This window comes from Carassius auratus, unplaced genomic scaffold (assembly GCF_003368295.1).
Source record: "Carassius auratus strain Wakin unplaced genomic scaffold, ASM336829v1 scaf_tig00037716, whole genome shotgun sequence".
NCBI classification, from domain to species: domain Eukaryota; kingdom Metazoa; phylum Chordata; class Actinopteri; order Cypriniformes; family Cyprinidae; genus Carassius; species Carassius auratus.
In genome coordinates, this window is record NW_020526399.1 from 18,238 (window position 1) to 39,866 (window position 21,629).

The following is a 21,629-nucleotide window of genomic DNA, read 5'->3' on the forward strand; positions in this document are numbered from 1 at the left end:
TCTTGAATTCACAGACGTCTTGCTGAACTATGTTCTATGGGTTTTTTCATAAAACTCATGCTGGGGTAGGTTGTCACAGGAGATTTATATTGTATATTTTAATTTTATATAATATTTATACATAGCATAAATAAATACTGTAGCCTATATTGTAACTTTACTTTATATAATATTTTTTTCAAAAGTTTCTAATTGACACAATGTTATTTTTATTACCTTTTCCATTTTGTAATTTCATGAATTATTTTATTTCAACTTAGGCCTATATCAATTTATTTTCCATTTACTTATTTTAGAATTAAATTTTGTTTCTGAAAGTGTATGGAAAATATATGTATGTAAAAGAACACGTGATATGTATAAATTGATAGCTTGAATGCAAGTCGCTTTGGATAAAAGCTTCTGCTAAATGCATAAATTTAATTTAATTTAATTTAAAAGAGAAAAAGTGTGACAACTAGCCCCGGTCTTCCCTACCATAGTTCTGAATGATTTCCATATTCATATAGGCCTGTGCTATTTACATACACTTGCAATATGGTGATTTAAATTAATATTACAAATAATACCATGGTACGTGTCCAAAAACGTATCTTTCGTGTGAAATCGCAGTGATTATTTAAGCGCTCGCGTCGCGTTCTAGCTAATCGCGTTGCGTTCGCGTTCCTCCTGCGCAAATCCCAGGATGCTGGTTGCCATGGTTTCCCGCATCACATGCGCGGCTTTCCTGGAGCCAGCAACGCAAAAAAAAAAAAAGAAAAGAAGGATGCCAGCTCTTGAATTCCCTGCCATTTTTACACCCTCAAATTAGAGGACACGGTCGGACACGAGAGGAAACAGACGCAGATGGTGGAGTAGTGAGAGACCCGACGCGTTCCCTCTGACGCGTTTGAAGATCATTCTCCTCCGCTGACGCGCGGCGAGACGGGACCGACTGTTTCACGCGCAAGATCAGGCCGAATTTTGCGCACATTTGACCGTCAGGAAATGAGTATAGAAATCCCCGAGGGCTTGACGGAGCTTCTGCAGAGCTTTACCGTGGAGGTGCTCCGGAACCAGCCGGGAGATCTGCTGGAGTTCGCGCTGCAGTACTTCACGCGCCTCAAGGAGAACGAGACGCGCGGAGGCGCGTTCGGCAATGAGCTCAATTCAGCCGCGCGAGCGGGGAAAGCCGTCAACTTCATGGAGGAGGCCATGCAGATCGACTCCGAGAACGGAGAGGAAGAGGATGATGATGATGACGATGAAGAATTCGTAGGTAATTCATGCGTGCGTGCGCTCTTCCTCCATTCATTGCGATGCTAGGACACTGCGCGTGCATGCATCAGCTAGATCTCCATTCATACAGACACCCTGGATGCACAACAGCGTATGCTTTAATGCAAAACTCTGCTCTTTTGTTCAGTGGTGATGCATGATCACACATCTCAATCTTTGAAGAAGGGGATCGGAACAATAAAACTAGAACTTAAACGCTCTAATCTGATTGCTTGGGCTTGGACAATCTGGTTTATATTCATAGGCCCTGTGTGCATTAGGACAAAATATTGGCACGAGGCCTTTTCCTGTCGTTTTTTTGCATGCAAATGCTTTGTGTTTCTATGACCATGTGATGTGTGTCAGTCAGAGGGAGTATCAATTAAGAGGCAAACCTTTAGATTTTGGTCAGGCTGTGTGATAACGGATCCATCTAGGCCATTACTGTGGCATATTGAATTAAATATTTTATAGCCATTTATATTCCGTTATACTGAAATGCACTATATGAGTAATTTTTCTTTCTTTCATTTCAGCTCCAGTTATCAACAGATTTGTCCGGAGAGTTTCTGGTAAGTCAATTTCCGGCAACGCGGTACTGTACCAGTCAGATTCAGTTAATATGATTATGAATTTAGGTGTGTTCCTGGAAAGAAAAACTAAAGTAAAATTTTATATATTCAATCTAGTCAAAGCAACATGTCAAGTGCATTACTCTCATAAATCACATCTGCAAAAGAGCTTTCAATGAGGATTTATATTATGATAGTAATATACTGTTGAACCCGATTTGGTGACCAAAGAGAATTAAAGGAATAGTTCACCCAAAATACAAAATTGCTGGAAATATGCTCATCTTCAGGTCATGCAAGATGTAGGTGAGTTTGTTTCTTCATCAGCTTTGGAAAAATGCAGCATTGCATCACTCGCTCACCAATGGATGTGAATGGGTGCCGTCAGAATGAGAGTCCGAACAGCTGATAAAAACATCACAGTAATCCACATCACTCCAGTCCATCAGTCAACATCTGGAGAAGACAAAAGCTGCATTTTTGTAAAAAAAAAAAAAAACAATGTATGTTTTAAAATATGTTTTAACTTCAAACTTTCTTCCAAATGCAAGTCTTCTATCCATAATATTCATTTCTGCAGTGAAAAATGGACTGCTGTGGATTATTGTGATGTTTTTATCAGCTGTTTGGACTCTCATTCTGACGGCACCCATTCACATCCATTGGTGAGCAAGTGATGCAATGCTACATTTCTCCAAACCTGATGAAGAAACAAACTCATCTACATAGTGCATGGCCTGAAGGTAAGTACACTCTCAGCAAATTTTCACTTATTTTTGGGGTCAACTATTCCTTTAATTCAGTATTTTTCTTAAGATTTTCAAACTTATTGAACAGCCTACTCTGTCTGACTTGCATTTGTGGCCTTTTGTCTTGTTAACATATCATTACTGCTCTCACTGAGAGATGAGAGAGCTAATGGAAGATCAGCTTTGTTTGCAGAACTAAAGTGTAAAGTTCAGTCTCTCGTGGGTCTCTATCAACCACAAGTGAAGACGGATGGAGCCGTTTTAATGTGCAGTGCTGACAGACTGGACTCAAAGAGGAAATGAAGGCGGATTATAATGGACAAAAGTAGAAGTCTGGTGGTCAATTATAAAGAAATTAGTTCATCGTGTCAGGAAGAGGAACATATTCAGTTCTTATATTGATGTGATAGACAGAGATGAATCGTATCTACATACATCTGTCAGGATCTTACGGGAGAAAAGCTTCTATAAAACTCAAAGTGTTAAACGTTGTTCCCCATCTGGTTTATTTCATGTCCGGTTTGAACTCTGTGAGTAAGAACAGCTCAGATCAGACCAGATGTGATCAAGAATGACATAAAGTGTACACTTGCACTAAAAGTTTAGGGTCTGTTTTTTTATTTTTTTTAAATAAATACTTTTATTCGGAGAGGATGCATTAAATTGATAAAAGAAAAATGAAAATGAAGTCATTATAATAATCAGAAATGTTTGTTTGAGCAGAAAATCATCATATTATTCTGATTCTTTGGTAATTAATTTTTTTTTAGGTTTATTTTTATTTCAGTTTTAGTTTCCATTTTATTTTAATATATATATATTTAGGTTTAATTTATTTTTATATCAGTTTTATTGATTCTTTTTAGTAATTTTGTGTTCTTTTGTCATTTTATTATTTTATTTTAAATATAACTATTTAGGATTAATTTATTTGTAATAAAAAAATTATTTTTAATAATTTTATTTTGTGCTTTTGATATTTAATTGTTTATATATATATATAACTTAGTTAAGTGTTAACATATTTATTTCAGATTTCCTTTTCCTTTTTAGTAATGTTATGTTCTTTTGTTATTTTATTTTAAATATTTGGATTTAATCTATTTTATGCCAGTTTTAATTTAATTAAATTACATTTTATTACTATTAAGGTTCAGATTATTCATTTCGTTTGCAGTTTTCATTTTTATTATTTTTTCTTTAATGTGCCTTGGGCTTTTTTTTACTCGTTTTTTTTTTTACATTAATGTTTAGGTTACATTATTTTTATTCATAATTATTGTTATATTTCAGTTATCTGCCAAAGCAAAAGCAGTGTTTCTCATTTTAGATTTGATTGGATTAGATTTGTGTGAGAAACATACCTAAATGTAATCTTTTATTCACTGAAAACCTTCTTCCAGCTCTTGAATATATATCTGTAACTTGTCTTCAAGTTTATAAAAGAGCATCTTGGACAATCTGCGAAACATCTCCTGCAGTGTTTCACTAGGAGACTCATTATTACAGTATTGTTATTGTTATGATTTAACCATGTAAACAATCCAATAATCCAGCGTTTAGACATTAAGATGCTCTTAAAATGGCTTGTTTTTATCATAACAGCTTGCACAAAGCTCTGTATTTTAATTGGTTGGTTTTATTTGTTTTGGACTCTAAACCTGCTCCTGGTTTCCTAACTGGTTGGTCTTTGCACAGTTTGTGCGGAGGCGTACAACCCTGATGAAGATGAAGAGGAGAGGGAACCCAGGGTGAGTTCCCCAAACCTGCTCCGGCGACAGAGTTACTCCTCTTTCTGAGGCATCTGTATCCCATCATGCTTTGCTGTGTCCTCAGGTCACTCACCCCAAAACAGACGAGCAGAGACAGAGACTACAGGACGCCTGCAAAGACATCCTACTGTTCAAAAACCTGGACCAGGTAACATTATCAACTAGGAGAGAATAAAATGCAAAGTTTGGCTTTTTTTTTTTTTTTTTTTTTGAACCACTAACAGTAACATGGATGGTTTATTTAGTATATTTTTAAAAAGATGTCTCATCTTGCATATTATGTAAAAATAAAAAGAAAGATAAAAAAATTAACCTGTCAACATCTACTCACCTTAATGATGTTGCTATTTTAGTATTATTTACTGTACATACTTTTATAGTTTTTATTACGATTTTTAGATTAATTTTTGTAAATTTTCTTATGTGCTTTTGTAATTTTTTTTAGTTTACCAATGAATAATAATAATAATATATTTTATTTGTAAAGCACTTTTCATAGTTAAAAACTATGGTTGGTTTCAGTTTTATTTGTTTTTATTTTTAGTAGCTTCGTTATGTGCTTTTGTTATTTTTATTAGTTTTTTTTTCTTTCTTTTAATATTATGCTTTTGGTTTATTTTATTTTTTTAATGTCAGTGTTATATCGGTTTTAGATTTATTTAAGTTATCAGCCAAGGCAGCATTTTGGTTTGGTCATTTCATAATATTTACATTTTATTTTATTCCAACTTAATGAAAAAAAATGTTAAAGTATATTTTGAGATACTTGAGTTAATTTAATTTATATGAGTTTTTATTAAATTTAAATTTTTTATTATTTATTTATTTTTTTTACTTAATTGTAACAGTTTAATTATATTTAGTAATTTTTTCAGTTAATGCATTTTATTTCAAGTCATTTTTTTCTGGTTTTAGATTGAGCTTACTATGACATCACTGGGATCAAACCCTGAAATATGTTAAATATCTCCTTTCCCTTGAGCAGATTTAAGGCTCATATTTGTCTCTGCACACCACCAGGAGCAGATGTCTCAGGTGTTGGATGCCATGTTTGAGAAGGTGGTGGTGAGCGGAGAGCACGTCATCGATCAAGACGATGATGGAGACAACTTCTACGTCATTGAGAGGTACGAATGATCGTCTTGAGCTGGTGCTGCTGGTGTCTGAACCTTTCAGACGCTCAGATCTGTTCGTGTTTCTGGTGCAGGGGAACGTTTGACATCGAGCTGAAAGTGGACGGCACCAGGCGGACCGTGGGCTCTTATGACCACCGTGGGAGTTTCGGAGAGCTGGCCCTGATGTACAACACGCCGAGGGCCGCCAGCATCATCGCCACCTCGTCTGGAGCCCTGTGGGGCCTCGTGAGTCACCTCTGTGTCTCATCGTGTCCCACGGTTAACATTTATGACAGCCCTTATCTGCTGCAGAATTAAAAAAGATGAAAATGTAATTGTAAAATTTTTCACAATGTGTAAAAAGTCAAAATTGCAAAGATTTAAACTCAGAATTGTGAGATATGAATTAGCAGTTCTGAGAAAAACGAGTCAGGAAATCTTACAATTCTGACTTCATTTATATCTTGTAATTCTGAGAAAAAAGTCTGAATTGTGAGATATTAAAACAGAATTGTGTGGAAAACAATGTCAGAATTGCAAGATAAAAAGTTTTTTGCAACAAGCTTCCATAAAAAAAAAAAAAATTTTTTATAAAAAATATTTGTCATCATTTACCTTTACTTATTTATTGACTTAGTTTTGTCATTTTGTGGCAGATATTAGCTTCCATATTTAAAACCATAAAAATTTAATTTAGGGAAATAAAATAAACATACATTTACAACAAAATAAAATATATTTTAAAAACTCTTTTATTTCAGCCGTTTGCGAAGGCAACATTTCTAATTCTCATTAAAAAGTTTAAAGTACTAAAATTACTAAAACTAAAATGTGAAAGTAATAAAAAGGATAAAATAAATAAATTGTGAGCTGTAAATTTAAAAAAAAAATCTCATAATTCTGTATTTATAACTTGTAATTCTGAAAAAAAAAGTTTGAATTGTGAGATATGAATACAAAAACACAACAACAAATTGAAATATAAAAATTTAAATTAAAACATAAATAATAAAAAATAAAATCAAATACAGAATATTAACAAAATAAAACAGTATATCAATGATACTAAAATAACACTGTAATTTACTCACTAATAATTTAATGAATTTGCAGTAGCGTGAATAAAAAAATTAATAGAAAAACAACAACCTGGTATTTAAGTTTACAGTAAAATCAGATGCTAAATATTTTGTTGTTGTTGTTTTTCTCCAAGTGTATTTCATGAATTATTCGTGCTAGAGCGCCCTCTGCTGTTCACAGAAAGTACTGCAATTACAGGATTATAAAGACTCGGTCTCTCTTTCTCTGCTTTCCTGAAGGGTAAAATATCATCTTGTTGTTTTCTTTGTTTAAACGTCTCTAGGATCGGCTGACGTTCAGAAGGATCATCGTAAGGAACAACGCGAAGAAAAGAAAAATGTACGAAGCTTTCATCGGGACCCTTCCACTGCTCACGTCTCTGGAGGTTTGAACACACACTTTAGGATTCATCCCTGCAACTCGTACCAAAATATTATCTGCTACCTCTGTTTGATTGTTTTGGGAGAAGTCATTTGAGTTCCTGTGGATTGTATAAATGACGGCGTCTCTGGTTTGCAGGTTTCAGAGAGGATGAAGGTGGTTGATGTGCTGTCGACTAAAGTGTTCAACAGTGGAGAACAGATCATCGCTCAGGTTAGAGCGCAGACAACACTAATGAACAAAGGTTTAACAGATTATTACGGGTTCCTACAGTCATTATAAACCTGGACTTTTGAAAGAACATTTCTTTGACCATTACATTTCTGTATTCATGCTCAGCACTTTTATATTTCATCAGATTGAGCACAATTTGTGAATACAAACCGATAAAGTAATTTAATGGTTCATCCAATTTAAGTCATTTAGCTATCTATTATAATATGTATAATTATGTTGTTATATAATATTTAAATCTGTCAAATTGATTATTCACAACCAAAATAAAAGTTTGCCTTTACACAATATATGCATGTAATGTAATAACATATGTGCTGTATATATATATTTATACACACACACACACACACACACACACACAAACACGTATTTAAAGAAATACACACACACATAATCACATGTAAATATTTTTTAAATAACTTAAATATTAATTAATTAACTTGACAGCCCTTATTCATATTTGTATACTGTACCATATATAATAATTAATTATTAAATGTTTTATAATTAGTATATACTAAATTAGATCAATGGAGAAGTATATACTGTTTAGATCAATATGACAGCCCTTAAAATAATATAATATAATATAATATAATATAATATAATATAATATAATATAATATAATATAATATAATATAATATAATATAATATAATATAATATAATATAATATTTTTATAAGAAATTAATAATTTTATTCAGCAATGGTTAATTATTGAAATAAAAAATAACAAATAATTACAATTAAATATTTATAATATAACAAAGCAAAATCAAATGAGTGCAGTTTTTTTTGTGTTATTTCTATTAATTTAAGAATCCCGAAAAACAATAAAATACCACAAAAGTGTGATCAGTTTTCAGCATTGATAATAATCAGAAATGTTTCTTGAGCAGTATATTATATCATGATTTCTGAAGATCACGTGACACTGGAGACTGGAGAAAAAAAGTCAGCTTTGATCACAGGAATAAATTACATTTTACAATAAATTCAAATAGAAAACAGTTCTTTTCAACTGCAATAATATTTCACAATATTACTGATTTTTCTGTATTTTTGGTCAAATAAATGCAGCCTTGAAGACACTTCTTTAACCCCAAACGTAATATATCTGTAGTGCTGAGTGTGTGTCTAACCGCCTTGTTTTCAGGGTGATCTGGCACAATCTTTCTACATCGTAGAGTCAGGACACGTTAGGATCACCATGAAGAGAAGCAAGGTGAGTTAAATGATCAGCACAAACTAATAAACCCAGAAATCCTTCAGCTTGATTCACTTGCATTTACATTGTTTTTCTTAGTCAAAAAACGACACCGAAGACGAGGAGGTGGAGATCGCCACATGCTCAAGAGGCCAGTACTTTGGAGAGCTTGCACTCGTCACTAACAAGCCACGGGCGGCATCTGCATACGCCATGGACAACGTCAAATGCTTAGGTAATGCATTATAAACGATAAAACATAATGCATCGCAGCTGCACGGCGGGTCACGTGATCCTTCACCTTGTGATTCACAGTAATGGACGTGCAGGCGTTCGAGAGGTTATTAGGCCCCTGCATGGACATCATGAAACGAAACATAGCCAATTACGAGGAGCAGCTGATCACGCTCTTCGGGAGTCACGTCGCAATACAGGAGCCCAATGCATGAAATCAGTTCATCAATAAACACCGCAAACTACAAATGCAACATGAAATGATGAGAAATGGTAAGTAGAGGTCCGTCACCATGATTGAGAAACATGAACTTTAGATCATAAACTTGAAGTTATTGTTTTGCGTTCACAGATGATCAAAGATCATGATTTTTTTTTAGATGTGAAAAGCCAGATGTGAGCATTTTCCTCCGGGGTAATCGAGGTTTCCTCAAAGTTATTTGGTCCGGGGATTTGATAACATTATTTTCTGTGTTTCTTTCACATGCTGCGTCTTTTACAGTGACGTCCTCACAGAGACTGCATTATCATGTCATATACAGTACAGTAACATGTTAATTTATTCTTTTGAAGCGATGTTTATGGATTTTAAAATCTGCTGTTGAGCATTTGTTCATGTTTTCAGTGTTATGCGAGTCATTTTTACTGTAAGACTAAATATTAGAGTTGCATCTAGATGACACCGGTTACAAAAAACGTGAACGGTTACATATAACGAATTATGAAAAACAGTTTAAAGTCAACATGAAAACTAAACTGAACGTGTTTAATTAGAGAGCATTCATTTAAAAAATAAAGTTTGTAGTAAAAATGCCAATGCCTCTAATCCAACATTTGTTTTCATTAATTTATTCTGGTATGAAACACCCATTTTATTTGACTGTCAAATCAATTCTGATAAATATAATCAGATTTTTTAAATATCCTATTTAACTCATTAATATTTCAGATTCAGAAGTCAAATTAATTGTTTCACGTTGACTTTAATACTCAAGATTCATTACACTTCCAAGAGATAATAAACGTTCAAACTGCTTGAGAATATGATATGAGAAAAGGGGATGGAGATGCAAAGTCTTGATTACATTTAAAAATTAAAATGCAGTTTGAATATTATCACACTTTGATGCCAGTGTAATGAAAATACATAATTTGATGAACAGTTCACCCAAAAATTAAAATGTACTCACCCTCGGGCTATTTTAAGATGTAGATGAGTTTGTTTCTTCATCAGATTTGGAGAAATGTAGCATTGCATCACTTGCCCTCCAATGGATATGAATGGGTGCCGTCAGAATGAGAGTCCAAAATGGTTATTATTTCTGATAATAACGGCTGATGTGTATTACTTGTGGATTATTATGATGTTTTTATCAGCTGTTTGGACTCTCATTCTGACGGCACCCATTCACATCCATTGGTGAAAAAGTGATGCAATGCGTAATTTCTCCAAATCTGATGTAGATCTACATTTTGGATGGCACATTTTCAGCCAATTTGCATTTCTGGGTGAACTTGAGGATCCACAGCTCTTCGTGTATTTTTTCTTTAATTCCTTGTTTTTATACAGTCTTTTAGAGAAAATCCTCAATGCCATATATGAATAGTAAATATAGGCATTGTGTTTCCTTTGAAATGGTGTAGCACATTTCTATGATTTTTTTCCCACTAGTATTTCTCAATGAATTGAGATGTTTTCGACATGCACAAGTTGCACGTTCATTTTCTAAATGCTCAAAAGTAACCAAGGACATTTGTTTCTCTGAAGAAGTCTGAATGATCCCTCTCTTTTCCTGCGTATATTTTTGTGTTCGGTTTATTTTGTTTGTGGTAGCTTTTGGCTTCTTCAAAACACTTGCTTTATTCTTCATTCCTGCAGTATTTGGACACTATTTTACTTTATCTCTTGATGTATGAGAAGTTTGTTCTTGTTAACTGGATCCTTTGCTTCACAGCATGTCATATGCATTCAAGTGCATTTCTTTCTAGAAGATTCATTACTGTCTACCTCTAATATGAACAGCTTAGCCATCATCACCTCTTTCCATGCAGATTCCCACAGGTTTTACAATAGGTTTACTCTTGGTAAACGAACCTGTAGCGAATCCCTAAACCATATATGTGTGTCTGTGTAACTTTACAACATTTCTACCTTGTTCACCAGGGGCAAAATGACTTATAATTTCCAATCAGTGCTCATTTCTGTTCTATATCCGTCACCTAAAAGTCGCTAATGCTTTTTATGTCCTGAAGAAATGGATCAAAGGTCTACAGTCTCTTGGTGCAAGAGAGCCTAGTATTATACTGTCAGTTATATTTGACTTTCCATTCAAATAAAGAACAATTTTGTATTTAAATCATGTTGTGATTATTACAGATGAGTCCTATGCTACACTTTTGCATAATATGCATGTATGTGACGTCACTAAGTAACATTTAGAAAAAAAAATGCCATCAAAAAATTAAACTTCCTCAGATGTGATAGTATTTTTTTTTTTACATTAACGTGTCCAAAACGTGGATTTATGCGGCCAATAATCATCTATTTCACATTTAATGAGCTGTAATATTATTCAAAATACAAGGAGCAATGTTTGTTTACCTCGTCTTAAGACACACCTCAAATCGACTATTTAACAAAGAGGGAGGGACTTTAAAGAAAAATTCCATCTTAACCAATGAGATTTAAGACTCATGTAACGGGCATGCGGAACTGGCCAATCACAAACACAATAACAAACCATCCATGTCTAACCCAGTGTGCGAGTGACTAGCCAATCACGCCTCGAGCTCCCCAAACTGACGTGCGTTTCCACCAATAGGAGGCCAGATCTAAAAGTAATCGGTCCTGCCTTCACTGAGAACGCCAGAGATTCTCGGTAATGGCGACAGGTTTGGTAAGTACAAAAAAAGTTGTTGAAATATTACCACAAAACGAAACGGTAATGTCAATGAAATTTAATTTGCGTGGCTATTTGAGACGGCGACGGTTGAAGCCGAGGGAAGCAAAACGACTGTCATTCATTGTTTCGATAGCAAATGACAACTTTTCACTCGAAGGTTTTTTTTTTCTTTCCTCTGTGACGTTTGTTGTTTTGCTTGTGGTTTAGTAATTCTCTACTTCGCCATAACGGCAATAATTAAAAACAACGAGTCGTGATTTTTCCATTTAAACCTAGAAGAAAACAGGGTCTCCATTCATTACAGTGAGGGGAAAAAAGACTTGATGTACCATGTCTCAACTTGTTGACATTCTTTTGTTTACACCTCCAATTGTTGACATTTTAGTACATTTTTAAACACTTATCTTCATTATCTATATCGATCAAACGTCTGATATCGAGCTGGATTTTCTGTGGTTTGAGTAAATACTGCAGTTGTTAATTATTTTTTATTTTTTTTCCAAACAAAGACCTTCGTATTGTTACGACAGCCGTATTGAAGTGTTCAGCTATAACAACGACAATAGTCGTGTTAAAATATCAGTTATAAGTCAAAACAAGTATGCGCTTCCGTCTTATTTGTTTTCGTTAATTCGCGAGGGCAGAAAAAAAATCGTATTTTCTTCCTGTGTGGAAAAACTGAAACCGTCGAGCAAACGAAATGGCCACAAATAAACGCTTTCCACTTATAAACACGGACTTATCTTCGATCGGATCGAGCGGGGGGACTTCCATCCGAGATTTTTAAAAGTTACGGTGGTTTTTATAGCGCAATCTATCGCTGTTATTGATCCCCTGTTGTTACGCAGTTATGAATGAATGAGCTGCGCTGCGCATGCGCGAAGTCCCAGAAAGTTTATAAACAAGCCTTGCATGCAATGCGGGTCACGCGACCGCGCTTCACAGAACGCGTTATCTTACACGACGAAATAAGTTTTAAGGATTCCAAGGTTTTTAATTTATCTCATTTCGTTGAGAAGCGACTGTAAGCAGTGCTGAACGTGATCGAGCAGTGGCCAAGAACATATTGCGCAATACCCAACAGAACAGTTGTTGTTCTCGTGTTTACTACTTCAGTCCTTCATTCATTCATTCATGCATTCATTCATACATTCAAAACAAATGCCTACAAAGTGAAAATGTGCATTCAAGTTGGTTTTTAAATTATATATCCATTTTGCTTTTGCTTTAACGCTTGCATTCACAGCCTGCCCAGCTGAGATGTCATAATATGGTGTGGGAAGTGAAAACTCAGTCGGTCCCTCAGAGAGCCCAGGAAAGCCAGACACAGAGCTCAGGTATGGACGAGGCCTTCGACTTGCTTAAATGCAACGAGCGCCTTCCCTCCTCACCTGGCTGTCCGTCTAATGAGAGTCACATGGATTACGGTAATTATGTTTAGCACCCTTCTGAAAACTTCAGTGTTTCCAAACGCTGTTTTGCATTGAGAGTTTCTGTGTTTGCAGATGACCTGCCTGAGCTGCAGGAGGTGCAGGATGACCGGTTGACCCTGGGCGTGTTCCAGGTGGCCCCGGGCGTGTCACATCATGAGGAGGGGCCCGTCAAGGGGCGGAGCTCCAGGCCAGAGGGCAGCGTTTCACACACAAACTGGCTGACCGAGCTGGCCAACATCGCCACCAGCCCTCAAAGCCCCCTGCTCCAGAACGCTCCACAAAACCGGTCAGGAAACCCTGGCATTCATACAACTGCCCAGGAATGTAAATTGCACAGCACAGCTGTACTGATGATGCATGATCATTGCAGGTCTTCTCCTGTCCACATCTTCTCCAACAGTAGAAGTTTACATTCCTACGCTCGACCCCCTCTGTCTTCCAGCAGCGCTCCCGGTCCCGCCCGCAGCCACATGAGGGAACGCCGCCGCACCAGGGTACTTCCCCGGGCCTTTACACATGCTAACTCTTAGAATGGGATTTCATGAATGGCTTAAGAGTGTTTGAGAAGGTTATGTGCTTTTATCAAGGTCCTGAATTAACTTTTTTTCAAACTTGCCAATGGTGAGTAAACCGAAAATAAATAAAATAAATAAATAATAAGAAATATATATATATATATATATATATATATATTTATTTATTCACAGCATGATGGTGTAATTTTAATATTATATAATATTATAGTATTTATTTGTTTTAAATAAGTTTTTAAACTTTCAGTTTTCACCAGTGTTGTTTTAGTATTATTTATGTACTGTTATTTATATTTTTAATTAGCTTTAATTTTTTTATTTTTAAGTGTTCTATTGAATTAAATTCGTAGTGATTTTGTTGCGCTTTTGTCATTTCTAGCAGTTTTACAATTTAAAAATTTAATTTAACTTTTATTTTAGTTCATTTAGATTTTATTTATTTATTTCCAGTTTTTAGTGCTTTAACATAAACCTACTTCAGTTGACAAAAGCAACATTTTCAATCTTATATTTATATTTAATTAATTTTAGCTTAATTTCAATAAACAAAAATGTTCTGAATAGTTTTAGTTATCCTTAATTGTAATCACCCTGGTTTTCAGTTTAATTTGAGTAATTTGCTTTTATAGTTTTATAAATAAAGAAAATCAGTTTAGCCTTATCTTTATTTCAGTTTTAGTAATTTTACTTATTTTTTCAATTTTTTTAAATAAAATATATATTTAGTTTAATTCTGAAAACTAATTTTAATAGTTTTAGTTAGGTTTACAAGTTAATCTCTCTGTAAAACTATCTATGTGTCTCCATCATTCTGACTGAAAGCATGCATTATGTTCATAATAACATTAGCAGCCACATGGCTCAGTAATTTTATTTACTGTTAATTTTGAACCTGGCTGAAAGTTAAAGAGTAAATAGCATACAGTACAGACATTTAAAGCTGTTTTATGTGTGTTTTGCAGGCAAGCAGTGAGTCCGAGTCGGGCATCTTCTGCATGTCGTCTCTGTCCGATGATGATGACATGGGATGGTCCCATTCCTGGCCCTCCACTGCCTGGCATTGTTTCCTGAAAGGTAAAAACACACGGAGAAAGTGTTCCCAAAAGCTTGAGATTCTGGTCCTCACACGCTTGTCTTTATAGAACTGCATTGAAGTTTTATTTGAACAAAAGTGTGTTTAGTTTAACTTTTCTGTCTTTTGATATATAGAGATCTTTTTCCGAACACTTGCCTCTTTTACCTCCAGGAACACGTCTACGCTTCCACAAAGGTCCGAACGTGGAGTGGCAGGATGCAGAGGACGTGATTGAGTCGGATGAAGATTCAGATGACGAGGGAGGAACACAGTCCAACCCAATGAAGGCAAAGATGACCACAGCAGTCATTCTCATGCCCTTTAAAGGAACACTTCACTCAAAAATGAATTTAATTGGAACAGATTTGGAGAAATGTAGCATTGCATCACTTGCTCAGCAATGGATGTGAATGGGTGCCGTCAGATTGAGAGTCCAAACAGCTGCTAAAAACAACACGGTTTGATGTTAGAGTCATTTGGAGTCATATTGTGATGTTTTTATCAGCTCTCATTCTGACGGCACCCATTCACATCCATTGGTGAGCAAGTGATGCAATGCTACATTTCTCCAAATCTGCTGAAGAAACAAACTCATCTACGTCTTGGATGGCATTTTCATTTTCGGCTGAACTATTCCTTTAATTAATTCTTCCAAAAAATGCATTGAAAAATCTTATCGCCAAAGTAATATAAATAATCTCTGTCTCGCAGAATTATGGCTCTGATGGGCTAAAGCTGGTGGTCTTTGAGGAGAGTGTGTCTTTCGGCCAGTCTGTCCTGAAATTAACCTTTGACCCTGGTTCCTCTGAGGCAGGGCTCCTGACCGCTGAGTGCTGTTTGGACCATCCGTTTTTTGTGAAAAATAAAGGTAAATGCATGAGTCTGTTTCTATGCAGTATCATTAAAGATAAATGTGATTTCAGATGATTAATCCGATCTCTGTGTGTGTGTGTGTGTGTGTGTGTTAGGATGGTCTTCTTTCTATCCGAGCCTCACTGTTGTACAGCATGGCATTCCCTGCTATGACATGCAGGTGGGAGACTTGTGTCTGCCTCCAGGACACTGCGACGCCATCAACTGTGACGACTCGGTCGTTTTTGACACTTTTAAGAGGTACCAGTGTTGTTAGTGTTAATCACAACTACCACTATTAAAAAACAGCTTTTGTTGATCGAAATAAATCTGAAATAGAATACAATAAAAAAAGAATGTAGTATCTTGGTAACTAACTAAAATTGCTCAAACTAAAATCGTAAGACGAATAAATGAAAGCTAAAAAGAAATGTATATAAAGACAAGCTAATAAATAATCTCAAAACTACTAAAAGTAGATAAAATGACTCAAATTTAAACTAAAGTTAAAATGAAAACTGAAAGAATAATAAAAATGAATTCTGAATGTCAATAATAATAAAATAACACTGAGAGGTAAAACAAATAAGTATTTGGTCGATCTCACAAAAAAAAAAAAAAACAACAATAAAAAAACATTATAAAATAAAATAAATATAAGACTACATTTTTCAGATGGTTACGGTATTTTAATTTCATTTAATGTATTTTTTTTTTCAATTATGACAATATATTTAAATTCTAAGTAATGGAATGTGGTAAAAATTCTAAAATAAAGTCATTAAAAAAATCTGAATGAATGAAAGACAACAGAACAAATACTACCATGATGTGTAAATACTTTATATAAATATATATATAATTTTTTTTTTCACATTATTGTTGAGAAATTGCGTGGTTAATTGTCAATATTATTTGAACCATATGACGTTTGCACCTACAGTCTCTTATTTAATTTTAGTTTTAGTTTAGTTTTCATAGATGAATCCTGTTAGTAATTCAGCTCACATGTTTGGTGGTCCTCCTCGCAGTTATGACTTCACCCCTCTGGACTCGTCTGCGGTGTATGTTCTGAGCAGTATGGCACGCCAGCGCCGGGCATCCCAGTCCAGCGGGGGCGCTGTGAGTCCAGACTGTGACAAAATGGACATCCTCGGCTCCTCCCACCACTCCCCCAGCAGCAAATCACAGCGCAGCCTCGCCTCAGGAAACTCTGGAGCCACACCCACAAAGTGCAAGCGGCCAATGAACGCCTTCATGCTTTTTGCCAAGAAGTACAGGGTGGAATACACACAGATGTACCCCGGCAGAGACAACAGGTGTGTGCTGCAAGCAAACAGGCAAATGTTTGCATTAGCTGTGTTACAAAACCTGGAAAATAAAATAAAAAACTGACTAAAACTACAACTGAAATCGAAATATTTAAAAATGATTAGTGACATAAAATGACACATGTGTGCATGCTTCAGAAGTGAAATCTGCATGGGTCGTCCTCTTAAAATGTGGTGTCCTCGTCTGATTTCCTCAGAGCCATCAGCGTGATTCTGGGCGATAAATGGAAGAAGATGAAGAACGAGGAGAGGAGGATGTACACCATGGAGGCCAAAGCTCTGGCCGAGGAGCAGAAACGTCTCAACCCTGACTGCTGGAAACGCAAGAGAACTAACTCGGTTAGCAGTCTGGAACCAGTATGATTAGTTTTTTAAAACAATATTATTATGGAAGCTAGTTCCTGCCACGGAATAATGAAATAAACAAGGTTACTGTGACTTTTTAATCTCACAACTATGATGTTTTTTTTTTTGTTTTTTTTCAGAACGAGATTTTCTTTCACAATTTTGCCTTTTTTTTTTGGTTTGCATTCGCCAATATTTACCTTTATTCTCAGAATTCTCTCAAGTTTGAATTTTTCTCAGAATTCCGATTTTTTTTTATCTTGGAATTCTGAAGTTTCGTCTTGTGATCCCTTTTTTTTTACGAAACAAAAAGTAATTATAACTATGTAAATCTCTTAAGTAGGACTTAATTCTCATAATTATAATTTTATACATTAATGTTTTTCTCAAAACTGCTAGAAATAAATCTATATAAATCTATGTAAGTTTGTGAGAGGAAAAAGTAGCATTTCTATTTATTAATTTTTTTATTCCATGGAGGAAACAAGCTTCCTTAAATTGGAACGGTGTCAAAAGAGCTGTTGTTATTTTCATTGACTTTATTCCATTGGCTCATTTTCCCCTCCATTTCGCTAGGGCTCTCATCAAAACTAGAAGAAAATGAACTGGACAGCAGGAGACATGAACGATCAACTGCAACTGTGATGCTACACGCACTTGCTTTAGGAAACATCATACTAAATATCATTACAACGAAACGTCTTCACGAGAAGAATTGTGAAAGAAAAAATATACGAACGGAAGGCAAATCATAATATAATTATATGCAATATAAAATGTAATCTAGTCGACTAACAGTGCTTGTGTATTTTTCTTATCCTTGCGAAAACGATGAAAAAGCCTTACTCTGCCAAAGCAAGACATCGCTCAGTTCCTATATCAGGTAATTTTGTATTTCTAGGCTTGAAAGGTGCAACCCTGTGGTGCTATTTTACTGAGGCCGGAGGAGTGATAAATACAAAAAATGTCTATTTTTAAATGTAAAAAGGTGAACTTTAGATGTTAGCTCATTTTTTCAGCTGTTCATATTAATTGTATCTGTATAACTCAAGTTATTGCACAGACTCGAGTGTGTTGCAAAATAGACGGATGATGTTAAACTGCATGTTCGTGGATGTGCTGGAAAGGGTTAAATTTAATTTGACGTTAGTCCAGTTTAGGCCATGTTCAGTGTGTGTGTGAAAGTCTATTCATACGGCCATATTGTACATGGATAGAGTCCCACACACAAGCATACGAGTACAAACGACACACATGTTGTCACATACAGCAGCACTTCAGGGTCATGCCTTCACTGTAAGTGTTCTTGTTTTTGCACTTTATATTCATATATATATATAAATACAACCAATAAATGTATACAAGCTGAAATGTGTAAAAATATATATATATAAATCATGATAAGATGTATCTTTTGACACAATCATGGCCAAACTGAGCACGTTTGCCATTGGATTGCATTACAAAAACATTTTGTTAATATTGTACAGGTCCACGTTCCCATCCAGTTCTTGCACAAACTATTCTTGTATCATATTATGAATAAAGTTTTAAACACGCTTCCCTAAACATTTGCACCCCTTTCTTTAACATTAAGTCTTCATGCATGGCTTTTTACCTTGTTGCAATACAGGTTGGATATTGGCAGATAGATTTATACACATAACCACCAGGTGGCGCTCAAACACTACATGCCAAATATATTAAATTATCAATATTCTTCAGATTTGTGATTCTAAAATATGATAATTGTTGAGGTTATACTTTAATAAATGTGGAAGTGGAACTGAAATGTGGATTTTGAATGCATGGAGATTAAAGGGTCAAATATTAGTTAGCATGCAATGACATTTTAATCAACACCCATTTATAATAAACAGGTTTGAGATTAGCACATATTTCACGTGTGTTTTTCAAAGACAGCTCTGCTCCTGAACAATTCAAACCTTTCAAAAAGTCTGGAAACACTAAAAAGCCCTCGTGAAATATGAACGATGCACGCTTTTAGTGCACCCTTCTACTCTCTAAAAAGATATATTTAGACGAACACTCAACACGGAATATTGTTGTGCATTGCCAGCTAAGCCTTGAATTGTTAGAAAGATTTAAAGGTGCAGTAGGGAACTTTTGTAAAAATATATTTTTTACATATTTGTTAAACCTGTCATTATGTCCTGACAGTAGAATATGAGACTGATAATCTGTGGAAAAATCAAGCTCCTCTGGCTCCTCCCAGTGTCCTATTGCCATTTGCAGAAATGCATCGCTCCATGTAAAAAACAACCAATTAGTGCTGCGGTCCGTAACTTTGTTTGTGTTCAAAATGTAGAAAAATGAACATAATAAGCGAGTACACCATGAATCCATTTTCCAAACCGTGTTTTTAGCTTGTCCTGAATCACTAGGGTGCACCTATAATAAGTGTTTATATTCGGACTATTTTAGATTGCTTCGGGGGTACCGCGGCGGAGTAACCCAGTACCTTTGTGATTCTTCATAGACACAAACAGAGAGAAGTAGTTCCGGCTACGATGTTCTTCCGCAAAACGCAAGCAGTTCTGTTATTAACCGCTAGAGCGTCAAAAGTTCCCTACCGCAGCTTTAAGAGTCCAGCTTCAATATCTAAGCACTGTTTATGATCAAGCTTGGTTGCAGTGACTGTAATGTCTTAGTTTATGTCAGAAATCAATCTTTAGTTTTAGATATTTCGGATAGAATTCAAAATTTTTGATAATTGACTAATTATTAAAATTAGTTTTGATAATTAGTAATGGCTTTTAGTATTGATTTATTAACATGTTTACTTCATATTTCTTTATTTTCAGTGCTGCTTGTCTATTTTGTGGTTGATTGCATCTATACGTCGAAAGACCTTCAAATTATATTGTTTTTTATCTTACTTTTATCAAATTTTTGACGTCACATTTGTAATATTTTGTACTTTTATCTCAATTATGTATTAGTATGTGAATTTTGACTCATTGATCTCATTATTGTGGTTTCGTGTTGCACTTACATTTGTACATTTTTTTTAATAAAAATTTGGACAATATCCCAATTTGGAATTTAGAATCTTTTGTCATAATTTAAACTTTTGTCATGTTCTGGACTTTTAATCTAAGTTATGACTTAGTATGTTAATTTTTACTTCCCATATCATGAATTCATCTTTTTATCTCATAATAATAATTCGGTATCACAATTTTGATTTATCTCATAATGGACTTAGTATTCTATAATCTTGTCTTGTTATATCACAATCATCACCTAGCATGTCATAAATTCAACCTTTTATACTGTTGACTTGTTTTTATCCCAGTTATGACTGTAAGCTTTTACTCATAATTATGGCTTTGTATCTCATAATTCTGTTATTTTTATATATATTACAATCATCACTAAGTACATCATAAATACAACTTTTCTAATCAGTCTCATAATGTAAACTTTTTATGTCGTATTTATGACTTCTTTCAGTTATATTAGTTTTGATTTATAATTATGGCTTTGTATTTCATGATTTCATCTTTTTATCTCATAATTATGATTCGGTATCGCAATTTTGACTTATCTCATAATGGACTTAGTATTCTATAATCTTGTCTTTTTATATCATAATCATCACCTAGCATGTCATAAATTAAATTTTTGTGTCAATTTATTTTCTTTATCTCTCAATTATGATTTAGTATCTCATGATTTGGGCTTTTATCTCATAATAATGATTTAGTATCCCATAAATAAATAAATAAATAATAAATATATATATATATACCACCAGTCATAAATTTAACATTTAATCTCATATTTAATCTCATATTTTCCATATTACTAATATTTTTTTCAGATATGACAGTATATAAGTTTTGACTTGTAATTATGACTTTTGTATCATGCTTTAATCTTTGTATGCCATAATTCCATCTTTTATCTCATAATTATGACTTAATATTCCAATATTTCAGTTTTTAAAAATATATATCATAATCACCACCAGTAAATCATAAATTCAACGTTTAATCTCATATTTCCTATCTCATATTGTCTTTTTGTCACTTATGACAGTATCTAAGTTTTGACTTGTTATTATGGTGGCTTTGTATCATGTTTTAATCGTTTTATTTTTAATTCCGTCTTTTATCTCATAATTGTGATTTAGTATCTCATCATAATCATAATAATCCTCTAGCATTGTAAGTAAGATCACATGTTTAGGTGTGGGAGATGCATGGGAGTATCTCCATCTGTTTGCAGTGTGCTTTCTGAGCTCGGTGTGTTGACCCACTGCCACTGTGAGCTCAAACACACATCAGTGAACATCCACGGCCTTGTGCTCCACATTCCAGAAACTCCTCCAAATCACACACACACACACACACACACACACACTTTTGGCTGGCAGCTCTGGGGCTCTCTGTGATAGTGACAGCTCATGTTTATGCATGATGTGGAGCTCCCCAGCGCTGAAGCGGAGCGCTGATGAAGTCATGCAAGCCTCGAGACATGCTGCGACCGAGTGTGTCCTCTCATCACGGGAATAAAGCCCAGAATG

General features: G+C 34.7%; 2 protein-coding genes across 4 annotated transcripts; both read left to right on the top strand.

The window, feature by feature from the left end:
* The first annotated feature begins 501 nt into the window (after positions 1–501).
* LOC113083318 (cAMP-dependent protein kinase type II-beta regulatory subunit-like) lies at positions 502–9,809 on the top strand. Its single transcript, XM_026254474.1, has 11 exons — positions 502–1,258; positions 1,794–1,829; positions 4,277–4,329; positions 4,415–4,498; positions 5,371–5,477; positions 5,558–5,711; positions 6,829–6,930; positions 7,065–7,139; positions 8,321–8,389; positions 8,471–8,606; positions 8,687–9,809. The coding sequence occupies exons 1-11, from the start codon at positions 988–990 to the stop codon at positions 8,818–8,820; spliced, it is 1,221 nt and encodes a 406-aa protein (XP_026110259.1). The 5' UTR covers positions 502–987; the 3' UTR covers positions 8,821–9,809.
* A 1,628-nt stretch (positions 9,810–11,437) lies between these two features.
* LOC113083315 (HMG box-containing protein 1-like) lies at positions 11,438–18,646 on the top strand. 3 transcript variants are annotated; one of them, XM_026254468.1, is made up of 11 exons: positions 11,438–11,502; positions 12,755–12,935; positions 13,014–13,227; positions 13,312–13,435; positions 14,437–14,548; positions 14,721–14,836; positions 15,261–15,417; positions 15,518–15,662; positions 16,433–16,720; positions 16,930–17,071; positions 17,654–18,646. In XM_026254468.1, exons 1-11 carry the CDS (start codon positions 11,488–11,490, stop codon positions 17,669–17,671), a joined length of 1,512 nt encoding a protein of 503 aa, XP_026110253.1. In that variant the 5' UTR covers positions 11,438–11,487; the 3' UTR covers positions 17,672–18,646. The 3 variants fall into 3 exon arrangements, with proteins under 3 accessions (XP_026110253.1, XP_026110252.1, XP_026110251.1); XM_026254467.1 differs by lacking the exon at positions 11,438–11,502 and adding an exon at positions 11,630–11,665; XM_026254466.1 differs by lacking the exon at positions 11,438–11,502 and adding an exon at positions 12,411–12,497.
* Positions 18,647–21,629: the final 2,983 nt, after the last annotated feature.